At 40.7% G+C, this 21,595-nt stretch overlaps 1 protein-coding gene across 1 annotated transcript in view; it reads left to right on the forward strand.

Annotated features, from left to right (window-relative positions):
* Positions 1-356: 356 nt before the first annotated feature.
* CFAP58 (cilia and flagella associated protein 58) overlaps positions 357-21,595 on the forward strand; it is a gene marked incomplete at its 3' end in the record, with an annotated part of 88,427 nt that continues 67,188 nt past the window's right edge. The window contains exons 1-7 of the mRNA XM_084903540.1: positions 357-567; positions 4,092-4,373; positions 6,427-6,575; positions 12,255-12,411; positions 13,599-13,793; positions 16,433-16,570; positions 18,512-18,671. Of these exons, the coding sequence (XP_084759666.1) occupies positions 559-567; positions 4,092-4,373; positions 6,427-6,575; positions 12,255-12,411; positions 13,599-13,793; positions 16,433-16,570; positions 18,512-18,671 (1,090 nt within the window). The 5' untranslated portion in view covers positions 357-558. The remainder of the gene's footprint in view (positions 568-4,091; positions 4,374-6,426; positions 6,576-12,254; positions 12,412-13,598; positions 13,794-16,432; positions 16,571-18,511; positions 18,672-21,595) is intronic.

Raw genomic sequence — 21,595 nt, forward strand, 5'->3', positions numbered from 1 at the left:
AGACAGAGTCTCTGTCGCAGAGGGTGGCTGCCCGCCCTCCCCCATCCAGAACCGTCCGGTCCCCACGTCCCCACAAGCCCTAGTCTTCGGGCTCTGCTCTGCCCGGCTCCCTGCCCCTTCCACAGTCCCCTTTCCCCGTTGTCTCCAGCCACTCGTCCTCCCTTTTCTCTTGGCAATTCCCAACGTCTCCGCACACCCTGGGACTCCGCCCAGCTTCTCAGAGGCCCCGCCCCCTCATTTCCATGACCCCGCCCCATCTGGGAGATTTGCATATTTCAAGGCAGCACGTGGCCCCCGTGGGAGCCTCAGGGGCGCCTCCCCCTTCGAAACTCCGTGGCGCCTGGAGAGAGCGTGGCGGTTGCTAGGCGACGGGAGGACGCCCTGGCGTCCGCGGGCGCCGCTTGCCCCCGGCCCGCCCCCCCCACCCCCCGCCGGAAATAGAAATATCGTGGCGCGGTTTTAGACGCTGGGGCCAGTGCACAGCCCTTTCCTCAAAAGCCCATCGGGTTTCTGCGACCTCCACCGCAGCCTCGGAGGCTGCCCGCAGAGAGCGTCAGGATGGCCGAGGTCAGGAGGCAGCGCCCCTCTCCGTCGCCTCTCTCTCCACCCCCTTCTTCCCCCCCCCCCCACCCCGTTCCTCTCCTACTGTCCACTTAACCTCTGTCAGACCCACGGATTCTAGTATTTTCCCCATTAATATCCTAACCTCACCCCACCCTCCCCTGGCCCAGTTCGCTCTGGCCCCATGACCTCCTGCCCCTCCTTCAATTGGGTGGATTCCCCTCCCCTCTGTCTCCCCTCTCACCCCCACCTCCAACTATTACATTGGCGCAGTGCTAGGCCCGGAAGGAAATGCTCTACTGGCACCCACTCCTACATTTTGAGCCGCAAGAAAGAGACATATACAATAGATATATTGATGGCCCACGGACTGATGGGACCTTCAAGAAGGCTTAGGAGATATCTCCTGTCACCCTTATTCACTGACTCTTGTATACCTGTCACACCATGATTCCCTATTAACTAAGCACCTTATGTGACACATCTTCATCACCCATCACCTCTGCCCTGTGTTATCCTTGGCCATTGTGTTATGATCTTGTAGCCTTTATTCACTCTCCAACGTTGTAGCTCACCCCATCTTCAGCCTCACCGATGAGGGGTAATCTCTGCAACCCTCTAAAGACAGCTGTCTGCCCATTAGCACCCTCATTTGTAACTTCGATGGCTGGTCCCTGTCATCACTTGCCATGCATAGTCCCCGTCCACCAAGGCCCTACAGAATCCTTCGTGGCCCTATCAGAGCTCTCTCCCATCTCACCCATCACACGGTCAGTCTCATTCAGTATCAGCTACAGAATTTGTGGGGCTCAATGAAAAATGAACATTCAGAGCCCCTTGTTAAAATTTATTAAGAATTTCAAGATGAGACAGTAAAGTAGTAAAATGAGGCCCGTCTGAGCAAGGGGCCCTATGCAACCCATGAGGCCAGCCCTGGTCCCAGCTCCTGTCACCACCACCATCATACTCCCACCCCTATTGGTTCCCATGTCTCCTCTACACCATTCACATCCCCTCAGCATGCCATGTCCTCCATGTCTAATCTCCCCTTCTAAACTCCATCTTCCGTGGCCAAGAGTTCCCTCTCCTTATCATGCAATCTCTTTCATCCCCTCTACCTTCCTTACTGCCTGGGCTCCATCACCTCTTGTCTCTCTCATATCCATACTGCTGGGGCCACATTTCTTTTCCCCACTACTCACACTTATTCATATTTCTTTTCTTCCCATCTTCTCCTCCCGTTCCTTCTAAGTCTCCCTTTTCCTTGCTTTTGAGTATTTCCTCCACCCTCCACTAGTCATTGGTTTATTTCACTCTTCTTCATTTTCCATATATTAGCCCCAGATACCAATATTATGAAATAATTACTTCCCAGTCTTTTTTTCCCTATCATTATCTCCCCTTATTCTTTCTATTTTTCTTCTCACTTGATCTCAGCCAACTTTTTCTCACCTCTGCTTTCATAAGTCTTAATTCCCACTCTGGCCTCATTTTTCATTGTGGCTCTCTTTCCCTTTTCCTTCTCCCCACTAATTGCTATTCCCAGCACATAGAACAGTGTCTGGCAGATAGTAAACATTCAATTGAAAGGTGTTGAATGAAGGAGCAACACGGTTCCTTTCTGATTAGTTCCTGTTGAAACCAGGCTTCCAAAATAGATAGCTTTATATGCCAACTGGTTGTTGGTCACAGTCAAGAGACAATTTTTGCTTTCCTCTTAATAGTATATTTAAAAAATATAAATTTGAACACATTTCTTTTGTTCATCCAAGTTTCTTTAAAACTTTTCTTTCTCCGATATTTCCCTACTCCTTTGCTAAGGGCCAGGTGTGCAGGGAAAACCTGGTCTGCCAATAAATCATTAGGCTGGTGATCAAGTGTTGACATTAATACCATTTACAGGGATGGAGCTGAGAACATTGCCATGATGAATTTTTGGGTGTGCTCATGTTTAGCATCAACAAGGGGAAAGCACAGAGCAGCAGCAGCTCCATATTTCCTTAATATGGCTTTTTCCTCCTTTGTGGAATTGCAATAATCTGCTTTTAGTCAGGAAGAAAACTTCTGTTGAATTTAACATTGTTACATGAAATGTTATAGATATGCTCGTAACTCAGAAATCTGTTTTAAGATGTGGGCTCTGTTTTGCTTGCATGCCATCTTTAGAAATGAATCAAGGGTGCGAGTGTTTTTGAAAACCAAAAATATGTAGAGTTGCCTTGGCTTGGCACTGCATTAGTCTAATCTCTGCCTCTGTCTTCACATGGCATTTTCCTGTGTGTGTCTGTGTCCAAATCCACACCCCACCCACTGGTTTTGATTGAGATATAACTGATATGTAATATTATATTTGTTTTGGGTATACAATACAATGATTGATACATGTATATACTGAAAAATGATTACCACAATAAATTTGGTTAACATCCATTACCCCACAGAGCTATAATCCACTCAGCCTCCTTTTATAAGGACACCTGGGTTAGGATACACCTTTCTCCAGTATAACCTCAACCTAACTAATTATATATGCAATGACTTTTATTTACAGATAGAGTTAGATTAAAAAGTACTGGGGTTAGAGCTTCAACATAACTTTGTGTGTGTGTGTTTGAGGCAGGGGCACTATTCAACCCATACGCTGGAAATAATAAATCATATATATATATATATATATATATATATATATATATATATAAAATCTTATAAATCTTACTCCTGGGTTCTCATCTAAATCATAGCCAGACTTGCTTGAATCACATTTGTGTATCTGGGCTGATAGTTATAAGAACTTGTCTACATAATCTTGGAAAAGGCCCATGAACATTGCACAGGGAGCATTTCTGTATACTTGTGGAGATGACCTAATTTTCTTAAGGGATAAAAATGATGGAATATCTTGTAGGAGACTCATTGCATATTTCTTATGGGTTTCCCTGTGAGTATGTGTGATTTCATGGTATTTATACTAAATTTTCCTATGTTTGAACGCAACATGCTGTGGACTCCCTCTGCAATCCTGAGGGCAACAAGAAGTAGGATGAAATGAAAACAGATCAGGGTTTGGTACAGCTGTATATTGTAACAGCTATAAAAATTTTTTTGAGTGCCTACGGTTTGCCAGACACTTGGCTAAGTGTTGAGCATGAATTATCCTTTTTGATCCAATCCATAACAACACCATATGGTAGGAAATATTATATACAGGGATGTTGGGCAAAAGTAGGTTTACAATTGTTATACAAATAAATAGTACAATAATTAATAAATAATAATACAAGAATAAACTCTGTGTTTTGTGTACGTACAAATGTAAACCTACTTTTGCCCACCCTTGTATATCTTAATAGCATCAGGGGATGAACATCATATAGTTTTTCCCTTCCCGATATTCAGTCTTAAATGTCCTAACTGTCAGGGCTTTTTTAATTGGCTTGTCTGAAAGCCTTTTATTCATAGATATTCACAGCAATTTTTGAATAATCACGGAGTAAAGGTTGCAATGCTCATTCCCATCCCTGCCCATACAGGAAAAGAGTGACAAAGCAGTGCTGGAAGAAACTGCATTTGAAGAAATCGAAAGGGATTTTCATGTGGTTCTCAATGAACTTGTAGGAGACAAAAGTCTGGAGAAATTTAGGCTTGAATATGAGAAGCTTCATGCTGTCATGAAAAAGTCTTATGAAAATGAAAAGCGTCTGATGGCCAAATGCAGAGAACTAAATGCGGAGATTGTGGTTAATTCCGCGAAGGTCGCCACTGCCCTGAAGCTCTCTCAGGATGACCAGACCACCATCGCATCCTTGAAAAAGGTCAGTGATCTTCTAGAGACGAGATCCGTGGAGAGCTGCATCCTGTATGTAAATGCATCCTGTATTTAAAACATCATCTTTTCATCATATTGACAGCTCTGGGCTGATAGTAAATGAGTTATTAAGGTAAAATTTACATGATTTATGTATTCATTAAGCCTAGGGAATAATGTTCATTTTCAGAGGAAAGACTTAGGCTGGATGAGTTTTACTGTTCAGAAAATAATGTAAAACTTCACTGGCTTGGTTTCGAAAAAATATTGGGCTAGCCAAAAGAATTAGAGGCAAGTAAGAGCAATATTCGGGATCTTAGCATGTCTATGTCTTGTTTGATACAAGATGAGTAATTAAATATCTCATAATGATAGCTTGGTAAAGATATTTCCATTTTCCCACTTTTTTTTTTTTTTGTTTCTTACTGTTTTAGGAGATAGTAGCCTGAAAATACTCAAATAGTAATGTTCATATTTCCTCTTAGCATCTCTTTGCTTCTGCCTTGATCCTCCCAGTTCCTCAAAGTGGGAGAGCAGGGATTTGGTCTGGCTTTATCTTACACTTTCTTTTCCATCCTAAAGTGTGTTGCATTATTTTGAAGGTAAAACATAAATGTTCCATGTTGATTTTAGGGTGATAAGAGGTTAAGGCATCTTAATTTATAATGAAAACCCTAGGGATGAGAAAAAAAAACCTCACAAACTTTTAAGAAATTCTTTTGATGTCATGATATTAAATGTCAGCCACTTCAAATAAATTTCCAAGACTAGTGCAAAATATGACATGTTTTCTTAGAAACAACTTTTTTTGAAGTGTTATTTTCTTGCCGTTGTCATTTCCTTCTTTGCTGAAAAATCAACATAAAGAAGGCTCCAGTTCATTTTATAATGAAAACACACACACCTTTTATTGAAAATTTAAAAAGTGGAAATGGAAGTTATGAATTGCTTAAAATCTAATTAGTGAAGTTGATTTGGACAAATCTTCATATAATCATATTTTCATTTAAATATTCTTCATTTGTTTTGCTAAAAATAGTACACATGGTTGCTATCGAAAAAGATGTCCCAATAAAGTGACACTTTGTCTTAAATCACTGAATTGTAACCCAAGGGCCATCTCTTTCTGTTATAATAGCATGAATTTATTTAATTAAATTAAATACTTTCTACCACTCATTCTATTCCTTGTCAACATGAAAGTGGAATATTTTTTTTGCCTTAAATCAACAGGTTCTTACCTGCATAAAAAATTCACATACCAATGGGTGAAATTTTGCAAGAAAATTAAGTGGCAGGGTAAAAATCAAGACTGTTGCAATAGTTACTGTGCTTTGTTCATTAATTTGAAGGCTGTAGTTCACTTTTAAGTATTTATGTTAATATTCAACCATGCATTTCATAATAGTAGGGAAGCCAAAGCTACATGAGTCATTGCTGTGGGTTTTGTTCTTTCTTTATAATTATTTGATGGAAAGGCCTGGGCTTGAGTTTCTGGAAATGGGAATTACCAAGGCCGTTGTGCACAATTAGATCACAGCAAAGACCACTTTGCTATGGCTTGTTCTAAAGCTCACATGGCCATTAGGAGTCCTCTTGGAACCTAAGGACAAAATATATCTTTTAAAATTCAGAATCTATCAGGAGCTTCACAGTTAGGGCTTAGATCCAAGATCATTCCTTATGTGATAAAGTTTACTTAAAAAATCTGGACTTGGAAAGCACATAAGCTTTTCTATCTTAACATTTTTTAGCAGAAACATCCTCCTATGATAGTCACCCTTGAAGATTCTGAGTTTTGTAGCCACACTCACCAACACAAGAAAAAAAAATACCCTTTTCCAGTACCCCCTTAAAAACTGGTGTTCAGCATGGATTAGCTCATGTTGAATAATTCAGTCACTCAGTACAAATTTAAAGCACAATGTATACTCTATGATCTTCTTTCCCCATAAATGACTACTGGATGGGAGTGGTTTTATTATTCTGTTTACCCAGTTCACCTTGCATCTGGAACCTGGTGTTTGATTTTTCTCACTGATGTCCTGTGGCCCACCTAGGAAATTGAAAAGGCCTGGAAGATGGTGGACGCGGCCTATGATAAAGAGCAGAAGGCGAAGGAGACGATTCTTGCTCTGAAAGAGGAAATCGTGAACTTAACCAAACTAGTCGAGCAAGGGTCTGGCCTGACAATGGACCAGGATAGCAAGTAGGTCATAGCCTTTTCGTATATTTGGATTTGCCTTTGTAGAGAACTCTTTCAGCAGACAGCCTGCGGTTTGCCGGTGTCACTTTGAACATGATATAAGACTCTCTCTTTTTTTCTGGTTTCCTAGAGATTGTTTTCTGGCTATTGCTATTTTTTCTTTTTAATACTGCCTTTCTCCCTGTACAAAACTCCTAATTTATGATTATATTAAACTTTTGGGTCTATAGGAATCAGTACTACAGTTTCAAAATGAATAAAGGTTTATTTCTTTCAAATGTGTGTGGAAGGAACTGGCTGCTTTTTGGCTCTAATTTCCAGCTCCTCCCATGTACCACTCCCCACCCCACTTCTCTCCAATTAGTGGCATCACCATCCTTCTGGCTTCTCAGGTTCTTGGCCAGAAAACAGAGTTATTCTTCACCCTTGCCACTGCTTCTTCCCTTAAAACTTCGTCTTGTTTTTCTTTTTCTTTTTTAATATATTTTATTGATTTTTTACAAGGAGGAAGAGAGAGGGACAGAGAGTTAGAAACATTGATGAGAGAGAATCATCAACCAGCTGCCTCTTGCACACCCCCTACTGGGGATGTGCCTGCAACCAATGTATAATACATGCCCTTGACCGGAATCGAACCTGGGACCTTTCAGTCCGCAGACCGACGCTCTATCCACTGAGCCAAACCGGTTTCGGCAAAAACTTTGTCTTGTTGATTCAATCTTTTCCTCCCCGCTATCTCCAGTGCTGCTGCCTTGGTTTGGACCTCCCTTCCCCTGCTGGACTTGGTAGTAGACTCCTAGCTGGTTTCCCTGCCTTCAAGGAGATATCGCTTCACCATCTGCCACCTGCCAGGTTTATGATGCTGAAACATGTACCTGCATGATTCCATCCCCAGCATAAACACCTTTGAAAATCGATCCATTCCAAAAGGATAAAGCCCAAAATCTTGAACATGTTTTCTGGGCTCTTCATAGATGTGCCCCGGTTAGGCTGGCTCGATTCATGTCCAGCAACACCGTGCTTACTTGCCTCCACACCTTTGAACGTGTTGTTTTCTATGCCAGGAATGCTTAGCATGGATAGAAAAATGGCAGTGTGTGTTATTCTTCCCTTCTCCAGCCAGTACACAGCTATGCATCCTTCAAGACCCATCTCAAACACTTTCTTAACTTCATGGCCATCAGCATCTCTGTTCCAATTTCCCTCCCATCCCCAGACTCAATGACCAAGCAGAAAAGCCACAGTTTCCATAGGATCTTCATCTACCTCGAGTATGGCACTGATCACATTGAATTGAAATTAGTTGTTCATGTGCTTCTGTACCCATTAGGCTGTGAACCCCTTGATGTAAGACATCTTTACCTTCCCTTCAGGGGTCTAGCCCTGTGCATGCCATGCAAAACCTTGCATTACTCAGGAATGAACATGCACTTTCTTAGTCATCTTTAACCAAATGTAACTGCCATCTAGATTTTTTTTTTAATTGATATTTTTATTTTTTAATATTTTTAAAATCTTTATTGTTCAGATTATTACAGATGTTCCTCTTTTCCTCCCCTCCCCCAATTGCTCCACCAGGTTCCCACCCCACCCTCTGCTCTTTCCCCACCCCCCATTGTTCTCATCCATAGGTGCACAGTTTTTGTTCAGGCTCTTCCCGCACCCCCTACTCCCTTTTTCCCCAAGAATCATCAGTCCATTTCCCTTCCATACCTCTGATTCTATTATATTCACCAGTTAATATTGTTCATCAGTTTTTTTAATTCCCTTGGCTTTTAGTTTCACTTGTTGATAGTTACGTATTTGTTGATCATAATTTTTATCTTTATCTTCTTCCTCTTCCTTCAGCAATTCATATAATTCTGGTTTGGTGGTGATGAACTCCTTTAGCTATTTTATTTTATTTTATTTTATTTTATTTTATTTTATTTTATTTTATTTGTGAAGCTCTTTATCTGGCCTTCAATTCTGAGTGATAGCTTTGCTGGGTAGAGTATTTTTGGCTGTAGGTTCTTGCTATTCATTACCTTGAATATTTCTTGCCATTCCCTTCTGGCCTGCATGGTTTCTGTTGAGAAATCAGCTGACAATCTTATGGGTGCTCCTGTATAGGTAACTCCCTGCTTTTTTCTCTTGCTGCTTTTAATAGTCTCTCTTTGTCTTTTGCTCTTGGAATTTTAATTATGATGTGTCTTAGTGTGGTCCTCTTTGGATTCCTTTTGTTTGGGGTTTTGTGCGCTTCCTGGACTTGGAAGTCTATTTCTTTCCCCAGGTGGGGGAAGTTTTCTGTCACTATTTCTTCCAGTATTCTTTCGGTATCTTGCTCTCTCTCTTCTTCTGGACCCCCATAATTCTGATGTTGGTTTGTTTGAAATTGTCCCAGAGGTTTCTTACACTATCTTCAACTTTCTGGATTCTCTTATCTTCTTGCTTCTATGGAGGAGTGTCCTCTGGCTCTTTGTGTTCCAAATCTTTGACTTGATTCTTGCGATCTTCCATTCTGTTTTTAGGACTCAGTATAATATTTTTTATTTTAGACAATGTATTCTTTATTTCTAGTTGATCCCTTTTCATATCCTCATAGGTCTCATTTATTTTATCGGCCTTTTCTAGGAAATTCTTGAAAAACCTTATAAGCGTGGTTTTGAACTCTATATCCAGTTGCTTCTTGTTCTCCATTTCTTTTGTTTGTGATCTGTTTCCTTGTCTTGGCATTTTCTCAGCTTCCCTGAGTTGGTAGGGTGGCTTTGTGTGCCAAGGTGTCCTATATGGTTCAGTGGGTCAGCCTCCCAGTTACCTGAGGTGGACAGTCTTGGTGTAGCCCTTTGCGGGCTGTATGTGTAGTCTTGTTGTTAAGCCTTGCTTGTTGTTGGTATCACTGGGAAGCGTTGATCTCCAAGCCAATTGGCTATGAGGACCAGAAGTGTCTCAGCTAAGAGGGTTTCTGTATTCTGCTTGGATGGGGCGGAGTCTTTGGGTGGCACAGACAAGCCTTGGTGAATCCCGCAAGATTGGTTGCAGGTGCAAGCACCTCTTTGGTATGTCCCTCCCTAGGAGAGTCCTATTTGCGGCGAACGAGAAAGCTAGCCACTGGAAGGGCTTCTGTGCTCCGCTTGGATGGGGCGGAGTCTTGGTGTGATGCAGACAAGCTTTGGTCAGCCCCTCCCCAGGAGGGTCTGGTTTCTGAGTCCCACAGTAATGGCCGCTGGCTTCATACACCTCCGAGAGATCTGTGCCCACTGCCTGACAGTCTGGCCTCTCCCTGTCTGGGGCCATCTATCAGAGAAATAGGGTGGTTCTGTTTTCCTCCCGAACAAGAAAGCTAGCCGCGCATTAGCTGTCTGCCCTCTCTATGTACAGGGAGTAAGCCAGTAGCGAACCCGGCCCGCCCTCTCCGTGCTCCACAAGCAAGCCAGCAGCGAAGATGGGTGGCGGCCTTTTCGCACGCAGTTCACCGTACCTTCACAGTTCCTGAGGTTCAGTGTGCCTTCTCTCTCCTTCCCAGATGGTAGAGCCTCCTCTCAGGCAGCTGTCCGGTGCTTCAGGGCGATGTTTCCCCTGTTTTCCAGTTCTAAATTCAAATTTGCTGTGGTAGGCTGCATTCAGGTGTCTACCCTACACTGCCATCTTGGTTTCTCCATCTAGATTTCTTATGCTTTCTATCGATAGATGCATTTATCCAATGTGGATAGATAATAGTTCTAAGTGTAGGTATTGGGGGAGGGACTAGAAAAACATAAGATACGGTATCCATCATATTTAATATTTAATCATATAAATTATTTAATATTTTTTAATTAAGGAAGTCAAACATAATCAGAGCAGCTACTGTAGAGCAATGTGAGGGAGCTGATTCAGTTAGGACTGTGGTAAGCAAACTGCAGCTCGAGAGCCACATGCGGCTCTTTGGCCCCTTGAGTGTGGCTCTTCCACAAAATACCATGGCTTGGGTGAGTCTGTTTTGAAGAAGTGGTGTTAGAAGCAGTTTAAGTTTAAAATTTTGGCTCTCAAAAGAAATTTTAATCATTGTACTGTTGATATTTGGCTCTGTGGACTGAGTTTGCAGACCGCTGAGTTAGGAGGTATTTTAATGAGAAGTGGCACCTGGTTAAGGAGGGAAATTGAAGAAACTGGCCCAGATTTTATTTTCAATAGTGCACTCAGGTGTAGTTTCTCTCTTCATAGTAACCTTAGGATTTGAGGTTTTGTTTCTGGAAAGGAGTTTCAATGTGGTTTTATGTTATATCAAAGCTGCTGGTAAAAAAACATCAGATTATTGTTGTTTGGAAAAGTCCTTTGATGACTGTCAGCTGCAAGGGCCTCTGCTTTCTCAGCTCCAAAGTGGCTCCCTTGCTTTAGTCTAATTCTGTTGCACAAGTCATATCAGACATAGTTTTTCTGCTTTCAAAATGCTAATTCTGCAGAAAGTCATGACAAATTATATGTAATGGTTTTTGAAATGTGGAAGTAACTGGCTTACAATTCAAATAAACAAATATTATCACATACTCTCTAAATACTGGCATCATGAATGATTTTCCAAACTTTGTTGTTGGAAACATTTGATATGTGTTGCATTTCTTTGGGAGAAAATGTACTCTGTGGCCGAGTGGATAGAAAAATGGCAGTGTGTGTTATTATATTTGCTTGTTTGTCTTTACTTTAGACTTTATAGCTATAATCATAGACCTCCAGGGAACATATGAAATCAATAGTTTCCTAAATTCATAATTCCTTAGGGTTAATTACAAGAGTTAACAATAGCAATTATAGTCTTATTGTAACAAATTCAAAATACTACAGAGATATGGGTGATCTTCACTTCATTTCCCCAACTCTTCCACACTAAATTCCACTTTTCAGAGATAAGCTACTACCATAGTTGGTGTCTAAATCCTTATAAAACACACACACACACACACACACACACACACAGACACTTTTTAATTTTTTTATTGTTTCAATAAATTTAATATAAAAAATTTAATCACTTATATTGAGTACTTATTCATCAGTTTTTTTTCCTTATTTTTTTAATCAAATTTTTTTTCCAATTTATCTTTATTATTGAAAGCATTATAGATGTCCTCACTGATCCCCTTCTAGCCTGCCCACATCTCCTACCCCAGGCCTTCACACTAGTGTCCATAGGTTATGTATATATGAATATAAGTTATATGATTAATCTCTTCCCACTCACCTAATCTCCCCTGCCTCCCCTGGATACTGTAATTTCATAAATATAAGAAAAAGGACTACATTGTGCATGGTATTATTGGCACTTTTTAAATTAACAACTCACAAACAACTCCCATGTCAGGGCATGAAGATCTGTCCCCTTCACACCTGAATAGTGTTCATCCCTGATCTAGAGCAGTGGTTCTCAACCTGTGGGTCGCAGCCCCTTTGGGGGTCGAATGACCCTAAGACCATTGGAAAACACAGATATTTACATTACAATTCATTAACAGTAGCAAAATTACAGTTCTGGAGTAGCAATAAAAATAATTTCATGGTTGGGAGTCACCACAACATGAGGAACTGTATTAAAGGGTCGCGGCATTAGGAAGGTTGAGAACCACTTACCTAGAGTCTTTCCCATGAAAATGAGCTCAGAGAATGATAAGGAGGCCTCGTGGGCAGATGGCTGTTTAGTCTGACTCTTGTGTTCTTCTCCTTTAGTATCCGAGATTTACTGAAGTTCAAAGAAGAAGTGACTAAGGAGCGAGACCAGCTCTTGTCCGAAGTGGTGAAATTACGAGAGTCCTTAGCAAACATCACTGAACATCAGCAGGAAGCAGAGCGAAGCCGAGACGAGGCAGAGCACACCATCAATCAGGTCAGCTCTGCCAAGGAGGGCGCGATGAAGAACCAGAAGGAGGTTTTGTCCTTCCCCGGCCTCCCTCTCTCACACCCCTGCTCCCCCATCCTACGGTGGCATCCACTGTTCTGCTTGTTTCTTTGGTTTGTTCTTGCAGGAGCAGTTCTACTGGAGCCGCTCTTCTCAGCATTGTCTGAGAAGCCACTAAGGCAGGGCACTGCTTCCAGTTCTGGCCCAAGGAACTGTCCCTGGTGAAGGCCAGGGTGCCCTGCATCTGGAGATGCTGAAAGTAGTGCCCTTGATCCTTTTCCATTGTAAGGAAGCCATCTGGCTGGACCTTTCTGGACACTTCTACATTAAGCCAGAAGTCAAATAGATAATACACAAATCCCAACTCTAGGAGAAAAACGTGAGACTTTTGATTGTGAGATAAGAGAAAGGCCTTTCATAGAATTTGGACACCGTGATAAAGCTCTAGTGCTTTCTTTAGCAATATCCAGCACTCATGTACAAAATGATTTCACATGTAGGGTAGTTGGCTACATTTAAATTTAGTTCCCATTGATGGAGAATTGGATGAGCTCCTTCCATGTTCAACTTTTCTCGATTCTTGCCTTCCATATTTAATTGGATGTTATACCTTCTTTGTGGATTTGTTTCCACCATCAAGGTGGATATTTGGTGTCAAGGCTCTGAAAAACAAAACAGAATTTTCTTTTAAAAAATATATTCTTTATTGTTGATAGAATTTACATATATTTCCCATTTCCCCATCCTTCCCCATTTCCTCTCAGCTCCCATCTCCTACCCATCCCATTTTTTTTAAACTTGTTTTTATTGATTTCAGAGAGGAAGGGAGAAGGAGAGAGAGATAGAAACATCAATGATGAGAGAGAATCATTGAATGGCTGACTCCTGCATGCCCCCTACTGGGGGATTGAGCCTGCAACCTGGGCACGTGCCCTGACCAGGAATCGAACCGTGACCTCCTGGTTCATAGGTTGACGCTCAGCCACTGAGTCATGCTGGCTGGGCAAAACAGAATACTCTTGAGATGTTTTTACATGAGGGCTCAAAGATGACTGACCTGTAGGGGAAATGCTACTACAAAGTGACTGCCCCGAGAGAGGGAGAAGCTTGGCTGGTTGAGACCTGCCCTGGGGAGGCGTTCATGTCTTCCCTCCCTGTCCTTTCTGTGCCTGTAGTTCCAACAAGAAATCCAGCAACGTCAGAATGAAGCTTTGCGGGAGACCCGAAAGAAGGAAAAACTAGAGAAAGAGCTCAAGCAGATTCAGACGGACATGGACACCAGGCAGACGGAGATCAAGGCTCTGCAGCAGTATGTGCAGAAGAGCAAGGAGGAGCTGCAGAGGCTGGAGCAGCAGCTGAAGGAGCAGAAGGTGCGGGCTGCACCTGGGGGCGGGGGTGGAGGGGGTGTCCTCACAAAAACAAAACGCACCTTGGTTCATGGTCCGTTGGGGCATTTTGTATTTTCTTTGGAAAGCAGCAGATGCCCTTCACTGTAGTTGCTGGTAGTAAGACACCGAGCCTTTGAATAGCTCTTATAGGTTGATATGTGTCCTCTTTTTCCACCCCCAGCTTCAACAGGTTAATTTCTTTTTAACCTTTAATTTTTAAAAATACATTTTAATTTATTTTTGAGAAAGAGAGGAAGGGAGGGGGCAGAGAGAGAGAGAGAGAAAAAAAAAATAACAACAATATAAATGTGAGAGATATTGATTGGTTGTCTCCTGTTCTCACCTCGACCCAGGCTTGAACCCGCAATCTGAGTATGTGAGCTGACCAGGAATCGAACTGGTGACTTTTCAGTGTATAGGACAGCGCTCAACCAACTGAACCACACTGGCCAGGACAATCTTTTCTTAAGTATAATAACCATGGAAAAGTGCATAAGTCACAAGTATACAGCTTGATCTGTTTTCTCCACTTGGCCACCTGCACTCATTCCAAAAAACAGTACTCCAGGGGTTCCCCTTTGCCCCCTCCTAGTCACGTTCTCCCCCAGAGGTCACCTCTATTCCGAGTTCTAAGCAGAGATCAGAATTTGCCTGTTTTTGTACTATGAAATGATATCATACAGGATGTACTTTTTTCTATGTCTATCTTCCTTTTATCCATATTTTTCTGTGAGATTCATTCATGTTATTGCCACCTAGTTATATGTGTTGTCCAGTATGGTAAGCCATTAGCAGCATGTGGCTATTTAAATTTGTTTTAAAATTAAATACAATAAAAAATTGAGTTCCTGGGGTTTCACGAGCACCATTTCAGGTGCTCAAGATCCAGAAGTGACGAGAAGATACCATACTGGATAGCACAGGAAGAGAATATTTACACGAGGGCAGAAAGTTCTGTTGGACAGAGCTCATAGTGCATTCACCATCATAGCTATATAGTATTCCACTGTGTGAATATAACATGGTTTATTTTTAACAAGTTTATTTTTAAGGTTCAAGTTTAGGGAACCATACTCAAGTCTTTATGCACTTTAAGTAAGGCCCTTTTTTTTGGTAACATTTCCCCTGTAATAGTGGTGTAAGGTAACTTAGCAATAACTCTAGTCTGTCATTTCTCATTTCTTAAAGAAGCAGTTCATGTAATTGAAAAAAAGTCATTTATTGAAAATATTTTCTCTGAGGAAGTTTCCAAAGAATTGTCAAGCCATATAGCATTTTTCTATTTAAAAAATAGATATTAGAACACATTTCTTTGTCAGTTCGCTTTATTTATTTTATACAGAGCCAGAAATAAAATAGATAATAAACAGTATATGGTATCCTCAAGAAAAACATGAGACTTCTTTGAGCGTGGGATCCGAGAGAATTTTGGACATCATGATAAAAACTATAGTGCTTTGTTTAGCAATATCCAGAACTCCTGTAAAACAGTTTTATTTTTAGCATAGCCAGCTATATCTTATTTAGTCCCCATTGGTGGGAAATCGGAAGGATTCTTTTCATGTTTAACTCCTGCTTGCATGAAAGCTTTACTAACCCTTCAACGACATGGGTTTGAACTGCACGGGTCCATTTAGATGCAGATGTTTTTCAATATACAGTTGGCCCTCCTTACCTGTTAGTTTCACATTTGCAGATTCAACAAACCATGGATCAAAAATAGTGTTTCTGATCCATTAGGACCCTGCAGTTGAGAATCCTCAGTTGGAGAGGGCTAACTGTATGCGTTGTTTGGTGCCATTTTATATGAGGGACTTGAGCATCCATGATGTTGGTATTCTAGGGGATCCTGAAACCAGTCCCTAGTGGATATTGAGGGGCAACTGTAGTTAAGTTTTCGGGGAGTCAAAAGTAACACGTGGATTTTCAGTTGTGTGGAGAGGGTGCCTCTAACCCTCACGTTGTTCAAGGTCTTTCTCTTTCTGTCCTTCAGGCGATTTGATATCCTTCCATCTCCCCAAATTTCTCCCAATAGAAACGGCACCCTAAAATCTAATCCTCTCTTTCTATAAAACCTACAGTCTAGGTGTGTGCGAGGAAAAGCCAGCTGACACTGAAGTCAGGCTGATAGAAACCAGCCCACTGCCATTCCACGGTTTTGACATAAGTTGGATTAAAGGGGAATTGTGTTGGTGTTAGTGAATGGTTCTGTTCCAGAAAAGGTAGCAGGCATGTTAATGCAGGATTTGCTTCTGAAGAGGTAGCTTGGGAACCTCACAGCAGATAAAACTCGTTTGAATCCCTAGCTCATTTGCAATGATTATAGTAATGGTTGTGTACGCATAGGCTGCTGAATGGTATTAAAATATTTATCCACCACCTGTGAACAAGACTTCCCAAGGCTCTCAGAAAAAAAAAAAAGTTCTCTCCATGTTATTCATCATAAGGAGTCCTTTTCCTCTTCCATTTACCTGTAACATTCATCATTTCTGAGTGCGTTAGAGCTTTCACGGGGATAAAGAACCATTTCCACAAAGACAAAAATAGTGGGGCTTCCTGTGTGGAGACACAGATATTGTGATCAGATAAAAAAATTAACCAGCTCATTCTACCTCTTTCAGATATTGAACGAGAGAGCTGCAAAGGAACTGGAGCAGTTTCAGATGAGAAACGCTAAACTTCAGCAAGAGAACGAACAACACATTTTGGTTTGCGAGCAGCTATCCCAGGAAAACCAGCAGAAGGCATTGGAGCTCAAAGTAAGCATCAAGTGACACTTCAGTTGCCCAGCACTCCCTCCTTCCTTCCCTATATGTTTGCTGTGCGGTTGGAGCTCTTGGTTCTAGAATCTGAATTAGCCTTGATGCATCAGACAGGTGCTAGCCTACCATGATGGCTTTGTGCCTGGAAGCAGACAGTGTGATAAGTTCCATTCTTACTTATAAAATTGCAAACCTGATTATTGATCATATGATTATGCAAATGCTTTCCAAAGCGAGCTCAGCTGTTCATCTCTGCAACTTAGCCTTGCAAGCCACCGGTTGCCGAGAGCTAGAAACCATTTACACGAGCGAAGAGCAAAGGAGTCAGATTGCATTTTATTACTTGTGTGGAGAAGGTAGAATGAGCAGGGCGGGGGATGGGCTGGTTCTATTAGGTATTTACTTCTAGGATTGTAGAAGTATGATATTCACTCTGTCCAATGCAAATTTTAAGACAGGGCTCCCGTTCTTCCTCCCTTTCTCCTGAAGGGTGCTCGCGAGTTAAGTTTCAACAACTTTATGCTGGGTACATGTGTTGTGCCTACATGCTTACTAGAATAGAAAATTCTGAAAACTCTAAACCCCATTATGTTGTTAGAATATTGGTTATAAAATGACTGACCGATCAAAAGTAATACTTAAGATTTGAGCAATGAATTATACAGTTTCTGCATCACAGGCCCTTCTGAGAATCTAACAAAAGTATATGAACAGAGCTCAAAGTAAGCACACACACACACACACTCTCACGTGCGCACACACATTGCACATCTTATATCTTGTTTTGTATGTAGTCTCAGAGGTCCCCAGGATTTTTCTGAAGTCTGACTCTGGGGTCTGGGTGCATAATTATTGAATTAGAACACCTTATTATTGCAATTAAAAGGGGATTTAAGTAAGTTAATTTGGACCCTGCAGGACCTGAGGCTGAGGAACATTTAAAAACAGTCCAGAATGGTTTAACGCAAAAGCATTCTCTGGGAGAATGCTGCAAGTTAAAGCAGAAATGAAACGACTACTTAAGGCAAAATAATATATTAGCCCCTAAGGTGAACTTAAAGTAAAATTACTTATGCCATTAATTCTCTCTTTTGATAACACGACTGGGGCACCTTGAAAGATGATAGATTTTTGTTAAGGGATCCTGTACCGAGGGCCTTCAACTTCTCCCAGTAATTTGAGGATAACATGCCCAGCTAGGTTCAGACTCTTCAGTGGCAAGACCTGGGAATAATTCCCAACCTTTATTTGCAGATGTGTCACTGGTTGCTTTCCCAATAATTTCTAAAAGTGACAAAATTTTGAAAAATGAATTTAATTTGAATGTAAAAAGAAATTCATAAAACTTGAAGCCCATAGACAAAAATTTACTGCTTTCCTTTGCTAGACTTATTGTTTTGGTACCTTTGGGCATTATGTAGATTTACCTTTTAATATTGCCCTGTCACCTGTCTGAATATACACCCATTGGCTGCCAGCCTCTTAGGACGGAGGCTCCCTCCTCTTGTGGATATAATTGCATGGCCCCCTCCTCTTGGCCATGTGGGTCAAACGAGTATTTGAATACTTTATGGCATGTTAATAACCTTCTGAGAGAGATCACTTTGTGAGTCTGTGAAAACGCTAATCGAATATAGCATCTGTAACACAAAATTCACACATTTGTGATACACACAGCTCAGCATTCAGTGGTGCATTGGGACATCAGGTTTAATCTGTCTTTTTATTATTTTTAGCTTATATAGCCACATATTTTATTCAGAGAATAGAGTTTTTCAATTTCCCTCAAAACCCAACAGTGTGTGTTTTGATTTAGTCCAATAGAGTAACTTCACACTGACAGAGGAAGAATTTCCTCTTATTGGTTCTGAGTGTACCATCCCCCAGTCGCCCTTTATTTACCGAATGTCCCCCCTGGCTAATTCTCTCTAATTACAGGCCAAAGAGGAAGAAATTCATCAGATGCGCACTGACATCGGGAAGCTCAACAAAGTCAGGGAGCAAATCCATAAGAAACTACACCAGATTGAAGACCAAAAGGCGGAAGTAGAGCAGCACAAGGACACTCTGAAAAATCAGATCCTGGGATTAGAGAGAGGTAAACCAAGGATTATTTTGTTCTTTTAAAATACATTTATAGACATTTCATTGGTGACTCATGTCATTTGGCAACTTAGGGCTCCGTATGTTACAAACACAAACCATGCCAAATGAAATCAGCAAAACCATGTTCGAACTGGTGGGTGGGCAATATGGAGGGGCATCATTAGGAATTCCTTAAAAATCCTTCAGCAGACTATCTTGGTACACTGTCAATCCAGCCCAAAGTATTGCTCAGTATTTGTCATGGAGTAAGTGACATCTATACTGTTAGGTTTGGATCTACGTGACCTTTAGCATTAGTTCCTTTCTCACTGAAGATAGGGGATCAATGAAAATGAATGTCCCCCATCAACAATCTTTGAGGCAATACTGTACCAAGGATCAGTGGGATGAAAGTAAATGGCTTCTAATTTCTTTTCTCTGTTAGTACTTTACCGTCTGGCAAACACTTGTTCTACCAGTTCTCCCATTGGCCTGTGGAGGCAAAATTTAAGTGCCATGGAAGGCCATCTAGTACAGAAAAATCACTATGGATACAAACTCTGGAGTCACGTCTGCCTGGGTTCATATCCCACCTCCACCACATTTAGGTCTTGGGGGATGACATGAACTAATACACATAAAACATGTGGGGCCAAGTGCCTAGCACGTAATAAGTGCTTACTCAATGTCATCTATTATTATCTAGGTATAGTACTATTTTATGTATATAGTCGTAGGACAGAGTAGGATATCATTCTGAAAGTAATATAATTGAAAATAGGGGAAACTAGTCAAATTTGGGGTGTCTGAAAAAGCTCTGGACTTGGAGGCAGAGGATCGGGTCTGAATTCCAACGATACCACAATATGTGAGGCAGGAACACTGAATTCACTCCCAGGGGGCTGCTGTGAGTCATAAATCACCAAAAAACATACATCTAGGTAAAATCTAAATCTCCAGGTAAGATTATTGGAAATACCAGAGGCCCAGCGCATGAAATTGTGCGGGACCCAGAGTCCAGCCCGCTGCCACTGCGGGACCCAGAGTCTTTCCTGCCGCCACCACGGGACCCATCACTGCACCTCCTGGTGACTGGTTGTTTGGTCGTCCCACTGGCCTTTATATATTAGATATGTCATGTAAGCCTTTGAGAAGGGAAGCTATTTTTCCTTCTAAGACATCAGGAAAAAATCTTTTATCTTGACAGTTTCTCCATTCACCTATTCTTTCATTCGGTAAATTGGATGCCTACTATACACAGGCAGTATGCTAGGCATTGGGTGCACGGAGGCCCCTGCCCTCAGCATGCTTTAACACGGTTTAACAATCCAATGTGACAGATAGGAAGGAAAATGGATCCTGAGAGCTTGTTTTGCAACGGGCTTAGTGACTTTAAAAACACTCCTCTATTTTATTTCTGTGTTTTTGCTTGCAGTAGTTCTAAGCTTTGAAAATAAATTACATATTTAGTGTTGAGCCCAACTCTTCATACTGAAATCATGTTCATAGAGGTCTTCACACTCTCTCTTCTTGTTAGTTTATAGATATCGTTAACCATTATTTCTTCTTAGGGACCTCTTCCTTTTGATCTGCTTGATCAAAGAGTGACATTAGACATAATGGTTAGGAGGATGAACCCTCCATTTATTTGTTTTTTTTTTTTCTATCACAAAACCCAAGAAATGAACTGAGAAACTGCCAGAACTAATGGGAGTTCAATAGGTTGGCAGGTTATAAAATAAATATATAGATGTTTATGGCTTTCTTTCATACAAAGAATCAGTTAGAAAATATGATGGAAAAATAGCAGCTAAAGTAATAAAATATCTATGAATAAAGTTACCAAGATATCTGCAAGACCCATATATAAAAAGTGCAACAGAATTCTATTGAGAGGTGTAAAGGAAGACTTGAAAAATGGAGAGATATACCAAGTTCCTGGATTAGAAAACTTAATGTAACAATAATAGAAATCTGTCTAAATTAATCTGTATATTTAATATGAATATTTCAGTGAATTATATTGCTGGGTCTTGAAAACCGATTCTAGTGTTCTCCAGAAGAATAAACATGTAACAATAGCCTTGCTATTCTGGAGAAGAGTGATAAGGGAGCATTTGCCTTGCCAGGTATTTAAGTGTATTATGTAGCTCCAATAATTAAATGGTATAGTGAAGATGTCTAACAGATCAATGGAAAATATTGGAAAGGCCACAGAAAGATCCAAAAATTTCATTTAAGGTAAAGGTGTTGTTTCATACAACTGTACAATATAGACTTGGTTATTAAAAAATGATAGTATGGTAATAAGTTACTTTTTTTGGGGAAAAGTTGACATCAAATGTAGAAACTATAAATCCAAGATTGAGAGATTTAGTGAAATAATAGCTATTTTTTTTTTTAATGTACTAAAGGATTTAGGAATGCAAATTGACCAAAATATTGTCAGTTAGAGTCAGTATCCTTATTATACATAAAGAGTTCTTAAAAACCCACAAAAGGGATAAACAATTTATGAGAAAAACGGGCAAAGGTTAAAGTGTGGGCAGTTCGAAAAACAAATACAAATAAATAATTAAATGTGAAAAAGTAGTCAACTTCACTACCAGACAAAGAAATATAAATTAAACACAGGCATACTGGTTTTAATAATCCATCACATTGTCAATGATCAAAGAGAATGATAACAACCAGTGGTGGTTTGCATGAGGAATTAAATTGCTATTAATTTTTCTTGGAGAGAAATTTGGCAGTAGGAGAGAAATGTCTTTTTTTTTTTTTTTTTTTTTTTTTAAATTCCTTTTGTTTCAGGGTTTCCACTTCTAGAGTAACAAATTAAAAAGAACTTTTACAGGATCATTGCTAAAAATTTCAAATAAGTAAATAAAACGGAAGCAATTTAAATGTTAAGAAGGGGAATTGGCTCAATAAATAACA

The sequence above is a fragment of the Pipistrellus hanaki genome, assembly GCF_964339955.1.
Source record: "Pipistrellus hanaki genome assembly, chromosome: 14".
NCBI lineage: Eukaryota > Metazoa > Chordata > Mammalia > Chiroptera > Vespertilionidae > Pipistrellus > Pipistrellus hanaki.